Here is a 16,183-nt window from a genome sequence, read left to right on the forward strand (position 1 = left end):
ACTTTTTCTTCCCCTACATGACAGGCAGCATGTACTTACTGTTCCAGCACTGTAACTACATACTCTTCTGTCCCGTGCCATACACTCTCCTCCATTGACAACCAGTACTGGTGTTGAATGGCAATCTTATATTTTGTTTGAATTGCATGTTTCAGATCAGCCACACTGGAAAAAAAAGGGGAAGAGAGAGTGCTAAGGGACATGGTTTTAGCATCAGCCTTGGTAGTTAGATAACGGTGGGACTAGATCTGAAAGGTCTTTTTCAACTGAAATGATTCTATGATTTCTACATAGCACATAAGAAACTTTTGCCCATCTTGGACACAAGACAAATTTCTGAATGTTAGTTCTTTAGCATCCTATCTAAAAATTCTACAGAAGGCATGTTTTCCTCAGGATGACTACATAGTGATGGGTGAAAAAGCAACCTATAGAATGTCTCCAATGATGCCAGTCAGTTAACAATAACCTTTTAGAGAGGATTCTAACTAAATAATCCAACTAAATAATAAAGCAACCCACAGAATGTCTTCAGTGATGTCAGTCAGTAAAAAAGTAAACCTTTTAGAGAGGATTCCAACTAAATGATTCAACAAAAGGCCATGGAAGATCAGCAGTCAATTTCCAACATGATACCAGACTCTGTCACTGCCCCAAAAAGTAAAATAAGCTCTACATTCTCTCACGGGACCCTCAAACATACACAATCACCTGCAGGGCACCAAAAACACTAATCTAAAAAACAAAACACCACCCAAAAAAAAATCTACTCAAATAGAACACCACAGACATACTGAAACCAACTCGGTCTCACCACTCCACAACCTAAGTACACCAAAAAGTATATTCACAGTTTTTCTAATGTAAAACCCAAACAACTTGCAGTTAATTTACTTTCTTACTTTTGTACAGCAAGTTCTGTATCAAAGGTGAGGGTAGTTCCAGTGTTGACCCAGAAATACATACAGCTTCATGATGATGTCTTTAGGTCTCTGAAATTTGTAACTTCCGCTGCTAAATCATTTAGAAACTGAAAAACAAAACAAAATTCCAAGAATTACCTTCACACAGGAGTTTTGAAAGAGAGAGATACACATTTTTGAAAAAAAAAAAACAAACCTTTAAATATGCAGTGTGTAAATACATGTAGTATGTTCTCATTCAAACAACTCTTCATCCATTATTGAAGAGCGAGATGCTCCTCTCACCAGGAGCATGGGTAAGGTAAACCTCTGCATATGAAGATGGTTAGGGAATTTCAGTCTATATGTTACTATAAGTCATTTTAAAAAAAGAAAGAAAGGATGGCAATGCTCATTTGTGGAATCCACCACCTCAGATCATTACCCTGGCTTTTCTCAGTTATAGATTCATAGAATGCTTTGGGGTAGAAGCAGCCTTAAGGATCATCTAGTTCCAAGCTCTCTGTCATGGGCCAGAGACACTTAACACTAGAGCAGGTTGCTCAGGGCCTCATCCAACCTGGCCTTAAACACCTACAAGGGGAGGTATCTATGACTTCCCCTGGGCAACCTGTTCCTGTCTCTCACCACCCTTACTACAAGAGATTTATTTCTAATATCCAGGCCTAAATCTTCCCTCCTCAAATTTCAATCCTATCACTACAAGCCCTTGCAAAAAACTCCCCTTCCCAGATTTCTGTAGGTCCCTTTAGGGTACTTAAACTATGAAATGCATTTTTAAAGCCCCAGATAGTTATTTGCAGACATACTTTCTGGATTTTAAAAACAGCAGCATGATCTACACTGTACATACTAAAATCCTCAACTTACAGCTGTTAAAAATACAAAAGTAGCAAATATATAGATTATGTAGATCTTCTCTTTGTATTCTCTATAATTAAGTAATAGTTTAGAAGACTATTCTCCTGTTTTCAGCACAAACTAAATCTGTAACTACTTTCTTCACAGGAAACTAATAGCAAATATAGAGTAATCAATAAAGAGCAGTTCAACACTGGGGCATCCTTTCAATCATATTTGTGACTGTGGTCTAAGTAGTATTACAAATAAATGTTAAATAATACAATGCCTTCAAAGCAAGCATCACACAGTACCCAGCAAAACAGAAAAGGCACCTCAGTATAGTAAAAAGCTTGTATTGTAATTAGTGTTCATATAAACCATTGTTTTCCAAGCTGATCTCTAAGAAGATAATATGTCCAGAAATTTCAAGTACACAGAGGTAAAATCCTCAAACATTAACCCCTCTAACATTAAAGCTATTTCAAACCTAGAAATAAAAAAGATGTTATCAAGATCAAAAATACTTCTGACAGCATCTGCCACACATGAAACAGCAAGTCCCCCAACTTTTTAGCTTCAAATAAAGAAAGAATTACCTTCAGGCACTATATAAAGCTACCATCATCTTCAAAATTCAGGGGTAGAATACATGCACACATTCGTTTTACTTGATTTTTGGCAACAGAATAGATGGCTGTTCAAAGCCAGAGGAGATCTGCAGAGAAATGACACAGAATACAATGACAGGTATTATTACGAGGTCAGGGTTTTACAATCATCACTGCATCTAACCAGACATTAGTGTATTTCAACACCAGAAAGAGTAAATCTTGTGGTAGTAGCATTTTCTTTTTTAACTAACAATGCTATCCAGTCAGAAGTCTGACCAAAACTGCTACAGATCTGAATACCTTTTGCCTATAGGTTTGGGTTTAAAATAATAATTTGCTAAATTCTTCAGGATTTACAAGAAGGCAAGTTTGATTCACTAAGAACAATTGTTTGTATTTCCATGGACTGAAAGTATTTTTCAGAGCTAGTGCAGAATGCTGATAGGAGAACGCTAAGAGCAGCAGAGAAAGTCACAACAAAATGCAATTTGTCTAAGTAAAAGCAGTGTAAAAAGACACATATGCTACTGCTGTTGAATGGTCTTATTCTACAGCTGTATCTATCAGATTCCTCCAGGAATCTGCACCACCTTCCTTTCCTGAAACAAGGTAACAGATTTTGTTAAGCCTTTCACCTACTTTCAAAACATCTGTTCCCAGCATCCTTGTCAGGGGCATCCTCCAACTCCCCACCAGAAGTGCTGTTTAAAGTACAATGGAAACTACAACGACCAAAATAAGCCAGTTCAGCAGAGGTGAGTCTTTTTAGGCCACCCTAGTTCATTTTAACTATTGCCAGTTAAGCAGCAGTGCCAAAGGAGTGCCCTTGGCAAAGAAGGCAAGGGTGAGCAGTTGGGCTCAGGGCAGTTGGACAAGTGCACAGCCAAACTCTGAACTGCAAACAAACATTATCTCTACCATGTTAATGCCCAAGCAAGGTTTCTGAGGAGATGATCAGGGACTATAAAGGGTGATAATCCATTACTAAAAATAGGTTTGCTGAAGCCTGAAAAAACATTAGAATGTGCAAATCATTTTACACAACTCCTGCTACAAACCTATAAATCAAAGCCATTTATATCAAGTTTTCAGAAGCTTATCATAAAGATAAAAGCACACTACACAACTGTCACAGGTATTTTATGTGCATAGAACAGATAGCACTTTGTCAGGCTGTTATGGGAGCCATTATCTTCCTCCCTTCTGTCCCCTCCCTCTTTACTCCCATGTGAAACACTCACAGATCACCTTCTCAGAAGCAGAGGTGTAATAAAAGTAGAAAGAAAAAAGGCAAAACCATATCTATGACTGATACTATGTTTTAGTATCACCACTAGTATCACCAGTAACGGAAGTGTTTTCTTTCAGTTTAGCTATCACCACTCTGTAGTTGTACTTGAGCAAAATTTATGAATAGTTGCATTAGAGGAAAGTAATGCACATTACCACAAAGAAGCAGCAGCTACTGAAACACTTCTGTAACAGGAATAGAAACTACTGAAAACAATTCTGCCACAAAGTAGGATCACTAAGACTATAACCTCTACTCTTCTAACTCATTCACAATCATTAGAAACCCAATAACCAAGTGTTGTTTCTTCCACCTAACATCTCAACAGTCCTAGGGAAAGAGAAGTACAGTAACACAGACAGGACAAATTTGTACTTGGTTATCTTTAAAGAATAATAATAATTAAAAAGTAGAATTCACCCATTCCCAAGGTTGCCACACATTCCATTAAGTACTTCCAGGAAGAGGGGAACCGTGTGAAGGAGGTTTCAGAAAATACATGACTTCAACATTCAGCTCCCCTGCAGATTCACTGCTGCCCAATAAAGGCAGCCTGCAGCCCTCCTTCCAGCAGGAACCATGTCAAGTGCCTCTCTCTTGCTGCCTGTTTTCACAACACTGGAAGAAAATGAATTTTGAGAGCTCTCCCTAGTCTTGTATCTCTAGGTAACATCTAGCTTAGTGTGGTCAACAAAATCAAGATAAAGGGGCAGATGTGTGAAAAACCCAGTCACCACTGCCTAAGTCTCTTCTTTCAAAAGCCAGGTTACAGCAAGCTATTGCAAGCAAGATCAGCTACACATCACAAATCAACCTTTAAGTATGTTCCCAAATATATCAAGAATATTATGTCAGCAGTAACACAGTTTTTTTTAACATAAGCTTGGGGTGAAAGTCAGGCACTACCACGCTGCAGTAGCACATGTTCATATCATAAACACATTTTTCCTTTGTCTGTTTGCATTACTCAACTGGCCATTACCAAAACATCAGGCTCTTTTAGCACTGCACTGCTGCACAGCCCTAAGTTTCAAGCCTTTTAAGTATCGACATCATTTTAATAGAAGTTGAACAATTACAACACCTGACAACTACTGAAGACAGGGCTAACTTGTAATCAAACTCCAACAGGATTATTTAATCCACATGGACTATATGTTTGAACTGTGTGACCTGCAGCATTTGATCCCTGCTATCACATAAACTTCAATCTTCCAACTAAGGGATGGAAAGACTGTACGGTTGAAAAAAAAAGCTGAAGATTGGAAAAGGAAATTTTTCTAGCAGCTGCCAGAGCAGACAGAAGATCACAGACATGAGCATAAGATAGATGACAGTAAAGAATAGCACAAAGTAGAAAAAAACTTCAAGATTAATTCAGATGTGTATTTTGTTCCATGAGCTAACAAAACACCCAAAGCAGTCATGAAGATGGTGTGCTGGTTCTAACATTTATTTCACTGCTCTACATTGTGTTTACATTGCAATGTAATTACTGCATCTGGCTCACTTCATGAAAGTACTGCAAGCTTTTACCATCCAACATAAGCTCTTTAACAACCAAGTATTTTTGAAGTCTCTGTTGATCAATACCTTCCACTGCATGCTGTTTAGAAGTTTTGGAGTGCATCTTATTCAGTTCAGAACATGCTCACTGTACCATCCGTAAAGGGCAACGAACGTCTGTTTACAGAGCTTTCGGTTTTGTAATTACAGAACAGGCATCACGGGTTTCACAGCACTCCAGAAATGATCCTATGGCTACATTAACCATCCATTTCTGCCGTTAAGTGCAGAACCCCTGTTCCATTATCCAATTCTAATTGTCCTGTTGTTTCATGGTACAGTTCTTTCCAACCTCATGAACTCAAAACACTGAAATATGGCATTCAGGGCATAACAAAGACAGAATTCAACCTTTATGTTATTTGACTTTGAAGGGGTATTATCAACCTTACTTTAAAATCATTAATTTTTCCTCTATGATATCCCAAGATTTAATCATGCATGTGTTTCTGACATCTCATTTCCCGTGCCTCCTCTATAAACTGGATTACAAACTAAGCTTAAGCAAACAAAGATATTAATACGTTTTGCTTTAAACTCTCTGGAATTTAAACAGAACTATACCCAGGTCAAGGCTTTCCTTTAAATCCAGTGATTTAAAATTCCATCTTCCACTAAATCAACACATCAGCACTAGAAGGTAGTGGGTTTTTTGGCCCCTCGTTAAGTACTGCTTCACATCTGTACAGTAAGTGTCACACTTATCAATGCCTCATTTCCCACATCATAGAGGGCCAAGAAGCTCAAACTCTCTCTCCACTGTGTCTATCTCCAGGCCAGAAGGGGCTCAACTCTGAAAGCAGACCAACTCAGCTAGTTTAACTACCTAAGCAAAGCAAGACTCTCACTTAACTCAGAAGCCTGCAATTCCACACTGCTAATTAAACACTGGCATAGCTCTGAATGAACATCATCTGTATGCTGCTAAAAAGGAAGTTTCTCTTTTACTGCAAACCAGAGGCTATGCTGCAGGGTAACAGCAGTCTCAAACGTTCCCCCCGTTTACAAGGGTCAGGTGTGTCACAGGACACCACCACAGGATTCCTGCCTGTCAGAAGGGTAATTCGTCTGAGAAGACTGCAAGTCTGTCACATGCTTAAAAGTCTCAAGTGCTAGTCCTCATTTACTGAATTTCTTCTCTGGAGAACAATCCTCCCTCAAGGAGACAAGACCTTTATTACCTCTGGAGATAGAGTCAGCTTTGTGGTGCATTAACATCTTACTAAGATGCACTTCATTTCCACACAGCAAATTCCTGTGATTTCCCTTTATTTCTTCTCCTTTCAGAGATGGGTTTCCTGTTTTCCTACAACTTAGCAACTCTGTAACAGACAAAAGTACAAGTGCAGAATGTTCTTTCCCATTCATTTTGTTTTCCTATACAAGCTTTTCTTCTATCTCTTCTTTCTGTTTTTTTTTTTTTTTTTTTTTTCAGGTGCACTGCTCAAAAAAATGCTCTCTTGCTCCAACCTCACCTCAAAAGCAAGATTTTATAGCACAGAAATCCTAGGATCATATTGGAAGGGGAGAACCATCAGTGTCTGAAGCTGGAAAAAACGCCAAAACCCACCTTTCTTCATGTTGGTGTAAGGCACCTTTAAAAGCAGACTTCACGGTGTTTTCTTTAATACTGCAACCAATGCATCTAACCAGAAATACCTTAATTTTTGCCAAAGACTGCTACACCACCAGACCAGGCAGAATGACCTCATTAGGAGGGCATACACTCTTCACTAATGCTTTTAGCAACAAAAGTGGCTTAGTTTCTAAAACACAATGCAAATGCATACCCTTAGCATACCATCTCAAATGCATAACCCAAGTGCTTGAAAGAAACATACTTTAATAGGCACATCAAAGTTTTTAAAATAAAACTTAAAAATATCCTAAACTATGCTGAAGTAATAGCAGGGCTCCTCCTGACCCAGCTGCAGAGAATTTCAACCTTCACTCCTCCAAATTAAATGCAACCAGAAGACCAGACTGAATCACTGAGACAGGATCTCCACCTGGAGTAATGTCTATCTCCACCTACCACCTTATATCAAAGCCTATAAATCTCACGCTCAAGCCACACAAAGAAAGGCTGTCAGTCCCTGACATCTGTAAGGTGCCATCTGGAGCTCTATTTATACCGTGTTGAGATGTGCTTCAGGCTCAGAGGCGGTTACTTAATTACAGCATCTCCAACAGTCTCCGTGTTGTTAACAGCTCTCAAACTCAGCTGCTGGTCAGCAAAGCACTCAAACACAAGAACTAAGCTGCAATTCTGCATAGCAACCAGGAAAACATGCCTAAGCCCCTACTTCACAATTCACTGAAAAGGAATGTCATGAGTCAGTAATTTAGCATACAGTATTTCACAGCAAAAAAAGCCTTTTTTTTCCCACCTCTGTAAGGTAAAATTAGAGTTACATAGGACCACCATACTCGAAGTTGCTCCTACAACTCTGGATTACATGGAAACTTCTCATTCAGCAAAGCAGGTGCAGCAACACCTTCTCAAGTCCTTGACAACATCAGTGATGGAGCAGTAGGACATCAAAAACAACTGCATCTGGTCAGGTAAGAAAACACTGCGCACAGAATAACCGTGTTGATATTTGTGTAGCACAAAGCAATGCAGCTTCTTACAAGTTCAGGCAAAATTTATGTCATGAATTCTGGGAAAGCAATAGTTGCAAACATGTTTGAAGGCAACAAGTACATTAGGCATTGTGTCATGGTTTCATATGTATGTAATTACAAAGCTTTAGATCTTAGGGTTAGCATCTATTTACACTGCCATTTTCACTTATTTGAGGAGCTGCCAAAACACAATCCATGAAATGGATCAGAAATAAAGTTTTTTCTCCTCACACTTCAGCCATTGTTTTAAAACCCCCATCTCTCACGTAACTGAGAGTGAACCTTCAGTGCCACAGTTCACAAGTAAAAGTCAGAAAACAAACAAGGTTTCTGACATTCTTTCTGCCAGTAAACTGCCCACAGCCTTAGCCTTTCTTTTCCTCATTTCATTGATGGAAACAGTCTTCCCCACAGCAGTCTGTGACTTGGTCTTTGACAAAGTAGAACTGAAGGTTTTGACAGCTGGGTGTTTGTTGTTTTGCTTGGGGTTTCTTGAATGTATAATTTTATCATTTCAAAAGCATTTGTAGACTGAAAGTCTCCCTCCAATTACAGAGATTAATATCACTTTGCAAAGAATGATGCTGTCGGGTACACGGAGCTTCAGGTGGTTTTATTCCAATTCGTTGACTGACTCCATACTGGTGGGAGAGGTTCTCCCTGTATTCGGTGTACCTCTTTAAAATAATAATAACATGTGAAATCTTGCACTGTTTACAAACAATTTTACAAGAAAGAGCTAACAAAAACACCTTTATTTCTTACTTTGAAAACAGACAAGTCAGCACCAATGCTTCTCACACTACACTCTCTCTTCAGTCAACCAAGACCACACCACATAGCTTGATTATAGTAAGGGCACCAGACTTAGGAATCCCTTTCTCAGCCAGTGGTTCTGTATCCTTTCCCTGCACCAAGTTTCAGCAGTGCATTTCTATAACTTCTATGGAGTAAACTGAATCACTTTGCCATAACAAGTTAGAAACAGTGCAGGTCCCAGGTTACTGCTAGCTCAAATTAGATCCATGATCCAGTTCACTACACAGCTCTACAAACTGTTACACTGCACTAAGGCTACAGAGGCTAATGAATACAGGAGGTAACAAACATCGGTACTATTCATCCAACAAGACAAGTGAGAATTTTCACAAGGCTTCAATCACATTCTTAGGTGGCCATGCCATCATCACTTATATTAGATAAATTCTTCTAAATAGTAACCTATTTTTAAAAAAATAGAAGCCAGAAACCTTTTAAAGAGATGGCTAAGATAACACAAAAACAAGCAGCATGTATGCAGTTCAGGACAGAATAACTCAAATCACAGACTATGATGGCCCTTCTCCTGCCCTCCACTCTCCAACTACACAGTCATAATGCTACAATATTTTTTTCCTGTGTTAATGGGATGTGGGTTTTTGAAATGTGTAGGTATTTGATCTCTGAGTCCTTCACACAGTGCAAGGAAAGTTTACAAATTACACCCCTTCTTTCTTTCAGACAGAACTGAGAGTTTTGAGTCACATGTTCACTTTCTGTTTTAAAGAACTGTTCTCCTGCAATCAGTAGATAACACAGGTATTTGCAATAAGGATATTTTTAATTACAATACACAAGTCATCTGGAATTCACTAGCAGAGTGCTTGCAATATAGCATAAGCATAACGTATTAGAAGAGAGCTGCTGGTCCAGTTACACAATATATCCTTATATAAGAATCTCTACTTCATCTGATTTTAATAAAAATACACACTCGGGAGGATGGAAGGAAAACTGTATCAATAAAAGCACCATTTTGTCAGAAGGAACTGTCTATCCTAGACACAACTACACTACATAAGGGTCAAATATTCACAGTGGTAACATACCAGCAGAGTTACTTGGCATCAACAAACCCAAAATAAAATTTGAGATAAACTACTGACATTTAGAGTTTCTTGAGTATCAGGAAAACATCACTGTTCAAGTAAGAACAAGCAAGAACTGCTGCAGCCATATCTACAATATAAACAATACACAGGAGAGCGTATTTTACAGACCACAGCATGAACATGTCCAATCATACAAAACAGTAGCAGGCAAGTCAGTTATGAAAAAGAACCTGAACAGTAAATAAAAACAAAATCAGGGAAGTTGGAAGCAGCTCAACCAAATGTTCAGAAACCAGACCTCAGCAAAGTGCCACTCTTAAGAGCATTTGTAGTTCAGCTTCACTCAGAGTGGTCTGATTTTTGAGTCCCTTGATAGAAGCAAAAACTTTCATTTTAATTACTTCTTCAATGCAACTTTCTGCCTCTAAAACACATACTGTTTTTAATCTGTTCAAACTGAAAACAATATGCTGGCCTTTCAAACACATCTTCCAAGAATAATAACCAAGATTGATGTGTTGTGTTTCTATTATAAAGACACTAGTTTGACTGATCCAGCTAAATAAAGAGACATCTGAAATACTAAACACATTATTCTCAGCACCACCACAACTTTCTGACTCTCCCAAAAAAAAAAAAAACACAAAAAATGCTGCTTCAAAAATATTTCTTAGGAAAAAAAAATGAGCTATTTCATAACGAGAAAATAACAGCGTGCTGTAAGGTCACAGAACCATCAGAACATGTCTTAAGCAGAGCTGCTCTCAAGTATGTGCTCATTCTTATAACTACAGCACTGCACAACAAGAGAGGTTCAGGACATTCGGAATCTAATTAGTTGAAGCAGTTTTATATTTTACTTCCAACAACAGGTAATCAATACAGGCGAGAAATTCATGTAACACTGAAGTAATTTCACAGTTAGCAAACCACCTCACTCTACAACAGCTCCTTTTCTACATGTACGAAGTGCTAGAGGATTGTTATATAGTACACTGCAATCCTTTTTACCCTTGATGTGATAAAGACAGCAGGCCCTGCTGCCAAATCTGTTTCTAAAAGAAACCTTCAACATCTTGGATGCTGCTGCTTGAGTTGGCTGTTTGAGCTCAAACTCTATTGGAACTACTCTATTAGACCTACGGACTGCAAGTCTGAGCCACAAAAGGTACATGCAAACCTGGAGACCATAAAAGAGAGAAGCAGCTAACTGCCCTGACCAGCCAACCATAGCCAGCCCCACATGAATCTCTGAATCAATAAATTTGCTTTGATATTTCCATCCACAAATGCCAACAATAAGATTTCCATATTATTTATGTCTCATTAATAATTCTGTTATGCTGAAATCCCATAGAAAACATATCATCAAAGCACCTGCACTTTCAACACTGTCTATAAACAGTGACAAAAAAAATGTTACATGGCAATGATGTCTTCCAACTGAACTCATAACTAAATTAAGAGGATCTGCAAAATTAATTAAACTCATAAATAGACAAGTGACTTTCACATCAACCACAGAATGCTAATAGCTCACAAAAGTCACTACTAGCAATTTATTACCATTAATCATGCTGTAGGCTTTTACAGCACAGAATTCATCTAAGGCTCTTTCAATTTGTAGGCTGAAATCATTACTCTGACAACTCATCTATAAAATGGCTATCTTTGTAATTTAGCAATTCGCTTAGTAATTTCTATGTTACTTACACTATTTGGTATCAGTGCACTGTCAAGTCCTGCAGTGTAGTACAGCATTATGTAAGTTGGCATCTTGTAATCAGTGTTACTGAGTAGCAAACACTCCATTATCAACTTTGCATCAGATTGCTAACAAGCAGTAATGTCCTTCTAGGTAGCAATATATTAAAACTTTCCATTCTTTTATCCTCTTCAGAAACTCCTTATATAATGCCACGAGCTGTGGATCAAAACCAGGAGCACTTTCTTGAGCAATATGCACATGCAGAAGACAACACATGACTGCATGGACACTGTCCAAATGGCTGAGGCAGCTCGAGTGACAGCCGGATACTCACACTATAGTTTTTTCACTTAGACTTACTTCACTTCACCATAAGGTGCAAATGAACCCGACCAGTAAAAGTGTTCCAGACCCTCCTAACTCTCTGACCCAATCTTTCAGAGAAACTAACTGCTAGTTTAAAGCCAAACAAAGACTTCAGAGCACACCGATAACAACCTACCCTACAGGATAACATACAGAGAAATAATTTCAAACAATCCTACTGCAACTGGCACTCTCTTATCAAAAGGAACACATGCTACTCCTATCCCCCCCACATAGACTCATCCCACATTTCATCTGAATAACTGAAATTTTAGAAAGGTACTAGTAGTTTAGGAGATTTTCACCTCAAGGCTACGCTAGCTGTGTTTCAGACAACATGCAGAGAATAACAACGTTTTAAGCAGATGCCACATAAGACCTCAAAATAACCCTTGCCCTCTTCTCCACTCCCAGTGGAGCACATACACTGCTGAACACATTTCTAATTATAAATATAGTAACACGACATGGGAGAGCACCAGCCCCTCAAATATCACCTCAGAGGCTACTAACCCAAATCTGTGCTGAGCACAAGACTGTATCAATGAAATACAGCCTAGGGGTAGGTTGGAGGTGGTTTTAAATCCACAAAACATACAGCACTTGTACAAGCTGTACAACAATAATATACCTCCAAAGCGCAGTTAGGTCTATCTTGCATGAATCCATGATCTCAGAAGATCTTGTTTGTTTTTGCAGCTCCATAATTGGCACAGCTCAAATTCCTTACCTCATTTACTTCAGTAAGTAACATATACTCCTGCACACTTTCACTGACTCTAAACTGATGATGTTTAAACATCTAATTTCTTTCTTGTTAATATTTTCTTCCTGGCAGTGGAAGTTTCTGTTAGAACACTAAGTAACAGTAAAGCCCTTTCTTCATGTGCTTCATCTTCTAAAAGCTTCCTAGGATACTAGAGATAAAACATTCATGAAGTGCACAATGTGAACCACAATAACACATAAGTTCTGTAGTATAATTTATAGTGTCTAGCACTCCTCATGGTACTTCTCAGCTGTATGATCTTCAACTGTTCAAAGCATGTTTTCTTCATCCTATTTCTCCAGTACCTTCGAAGCATCTTTCTCCAGGCAGTCAACCAAACACTTTCGAGAAGTTCTTCTATAATGCCAGTGTGAGCTACTTCCAGTGCACACCCATGTGAGTGGTGGCAGAAAAAAACCAAACCAAAACCTAAATGCCTTCATTCTCTCCCATAAAGAAATCAAGATGAAAGCCTCAAATACAAACCAGAGGGGAATGGCTCATAGCCAGAACATACCCTTCAATTACTTCAGACAAAAAAACCACAAAACATCAATGACACAATAAAAAAACACAAACAAGCTACAGCTACAGTTGGATTAAACAAACATTTCTGGTTCCAAGTATCTCAAGGGCAGACATACTTATACTTTTTTTCACCTCTATTAAGTTAAAGAAGAATCACGAGTGTTACAAAGATCACTTCGTTCAATTTTCACAGCACTGACATCAGCATTTCTACCACTGGGTTCCCTGTCACCCAGGTCTCTGAGGAGCGCTGAGAAAGAAACATCAGCGGGGATCAACAACACAGCCAGGAATCTATCAGAGAGCACAAGGAGAAACCGCCGGGAATGCTCAGCATACGACGTACTTAGGAGCAGAAACAAGTAAACAGCCAAAGGAAAGGCAGAACAACGTTGTAAACACAGCGCTTCTGCACGGCGCTCGTCCGACCGCTGCCGCCGGCAAGTACGGAGGCGCAGCCGGGCTGAGTCATTCCTTGGAGTAACTTCACCCGCGAATCCTTTCGTCCTGGCACCGGAGCCCTGGATAGGGAGGGTGCACCCCGGCCCGCCTGGCGCTTGCCCTGCCACCACTGCTTCCCGCTGCCAGCTGGCAGCCTCCGATTCCCACCCCCACGGCTTCACGGGGTCACCCCGACATCCGGGAACCGAGCCCGCAGCGAGATCCCGGCCCTCATGGACATTCCTCCCCCCTCAACTCCCCGTCTCTCAGTTCTTTGTCACCCGCCCCACGGGTGCAGCCCTGCGTCCAGAGCCTGACACCCGCCGCCTCCCGCCCAGGCCGCCCTCCTGCTAAGTGCCGTCCGCACCCTTCGTGTGGCTGGGAGGCTCCGGCACAAGCAACGGGGGAGGCGAGCTGAACCCTCATCTTCACCCGGCGGCACTCACCCAAGGGTTCCCGCGGCAGCGCCGCACATCCTGCGGCGGCGGCGGCGCGTCCACCTCCCCGCTCCCCTCCTCCGCTGAACCGGGCCCGGCGGCTTAGTGCACCCGCCTCAGCGGTCACGGCAACCGGGAGAGAAGAGGCGGCGGCAGAACGGCCGGCGAAGGTGACGCGGGCCGGCGGGGCGGGCTGGGGAGCGCCTGGCCGGGCAGCCCTGGCGCAGCCGCCGCGTTTGTTATTGTCGTCAGCCGCTTCCGGCGCCAGGGCATGCCGGGAGAGGGCGGCCCGGAGGAGGACCGGGCGGCGGAAGCGGCGCGCGGGCCCGGGGGAGGCGGAAGTCGCGCCCTGGCGCTCACCCGGGAGACCCCGGGGAGGGCTGAAGCGCGGGCAGGGGTAGTCGTGACCCGCAGCCTGTAACCGGTCCCTGGAACGCCGCTTCTGGCGCGCCTTGGCTCGGGGCCGCCGGGAGCGGCAGCACTAACCTCCTCCGCACTTACCAGTTGTTGCATGCAGCCGGCCTCGGCTGGAGAGGGCGGCTCCGAGTTTACTTAGCGCACTGGCCCTGCTGTTCCCCTGCGAGGGGAAAGGTCCCTGGAGGGGGCTCACAGAGCTTTCGGCACAAAGCAGGCTGAAGCTATGGGGTTTGAGGCCGGCCTCATGCTCCTGTCCCGGGAGGGGGGGGGGGGTTGGAGAAAGCCTCGCCCTTCTCAGTGTTTCTTTTATTATGGGTTTGCTGCCGAGGATCATGCGCCGAGCTTTTATTTGTGGGTAAGAATGTAGCCACAGAGAGAAGCGCACACGCGGGTGTGAGTACTGGAGCTACAAGACGTGGGACAGGGACACTTCCAGACACTTCCATCAAGAATCTTGGGAGCACTGTGTCCGACTGGGTTTTACCTTCTCTTAGCTCTCTGTGACCTCTCTCATAACGGACACCGGAGGCCAGCAGGTCCAGGGCATGCAAGAATTCACAAGCACAGAGTGGAGCCAGAGGGTGAAGCAAGCTCAGGAGAAGGCATGCCAGAAAAAAAGCACCAGCACCTAATTTTGAGCACGCAGTTAAAATAGCTATAGACTCATTACACAAAGTACTGTATTCTCACCTCAAGTTTCGTCTTAGACCTGTGTAAAACTCGTTTCACAACCGTTCACCTGTGTGTATTTTTTTGCTTTTCGTTCAGTCACACTGAATTCTGCTTCTTGCAAGATCAGTCAGCAAAAAGCTCCTTCTGCACCCTCACAAACCTCACCAGCTGCCCAGCATGTTGAGCATCATGTGAAACAGCCATAGTCCTCTCAGGGCAGGTTTTGTTCTTGGAAAACACCACTGCCATGGGCTTCTGAAAATAAACACGGCTTCACTGCCCCAAATTGGTGCACTCAATAAATAAGCACCTCTTCCATTTTGCAGGTTGTTGGGAGCTGTGTCCTAATGACCCACATTCTGAAGATACGTTAGGGCACATCCGACTGCAGCAGTGAATGGAGCTCAGACAACATCAGTAGTAGCATAAACAGAGACGGGAAATGTAGAACAAGTTTCTAACAAAGCAATTTGAAATAGCTTTTGTAATAGAATAGTGATTATAATTTTTTTTTTTTTTGTTCTATAGATGCCAGCTTTAGTGCTTTCTGCATCACCTAAGTTGGTAGTTTTCTTCATAAATACTTTCAATGTGTTAAAGGGAAAGACATAAAGTGAGAACTTCATGAAACAAGTGCTATAAACAGGGAGGTAACCCAGAGGTCAAAACCAACTTAAAGGTTTAGTAAGCCCGAAGCACTAGTGAGCCTCATTAAACTTATCTTGAGGAGGTACTACTGTGAGTGACCTCTTGCTGTTTGAGGAGCTGAGAAATGAACAAGAGAAGCAGCAGCAACTCTTGAACACTGAAGCTGCAGCAGTGACAGGGTGTGTATTTTCTGCTAAAGGAGCCCTGCCACTCAAGCTCTCAGCAGTTGCATAAAATGAGGCTCCAGGCACTCGAACACTGTTCCTTTTTTTGCAGCACGTGTGGGACAACTGTTGGTTTGAAAGGCAATTCAGGCAGCACTGAAGCAGGAGTTGGGGAGCAAGCAAAGTGCTTCTAGCAGAGCAGGTTTATCTGGCTTGTTCTGTAATGTCTCATTTTGTTGCTTCCTCTCTAATTCAGAGCCACTTCATGCCAAGCAACTAATTACAGTTTTTTTTCATGAG

General features: G+C 41.6%; 1 protein-coding gene across 1 annotated transcript in view; it reads right to left on the bottom strand.

The window, feature by feature from the left end:
- The window catches only part of RB1CC1 (RB1 inducible coiled-coil 1), a 98,775-nt gene that overhangs the window by 37,715 nt on the left and 44,877 nt on the right, over positions 1 to 16,183 (bottom strand). Inside the window, 5 exon segments of the mRNA XM_064170436.1 lie at positions 40 to 107; positions 110 to 165; positions 903 to 952; positions 954 to 1,030; positions 2,363 to 2,481. Of these exon segments, the coding sequence (XP_064026506.1) occupies positions 40 to 107; positions 110 to 165; positions 903 to 952; positions 954 to 974 (195 nt within the window). The 5' untranslated portion in view covers positions 975 to 1,030; positions 2,363 to 2,481.

The sequence above is a fragment of the Pogoniulus pusillus genome, chromosome 34 (genome assembly GCF_015220805.1).
Source record: "Pogoniulus pusillus isolate bPogPus1 chromosome 34, bPogPus1.pri, whole genome shotgun sequence".
NCBI classification, from domain to species: Eukaryota; Metazoa; Chordata; class Aves; order Piciformes; family Lybiidae; genus Pogoniulus; species Pogoniulus pusillus.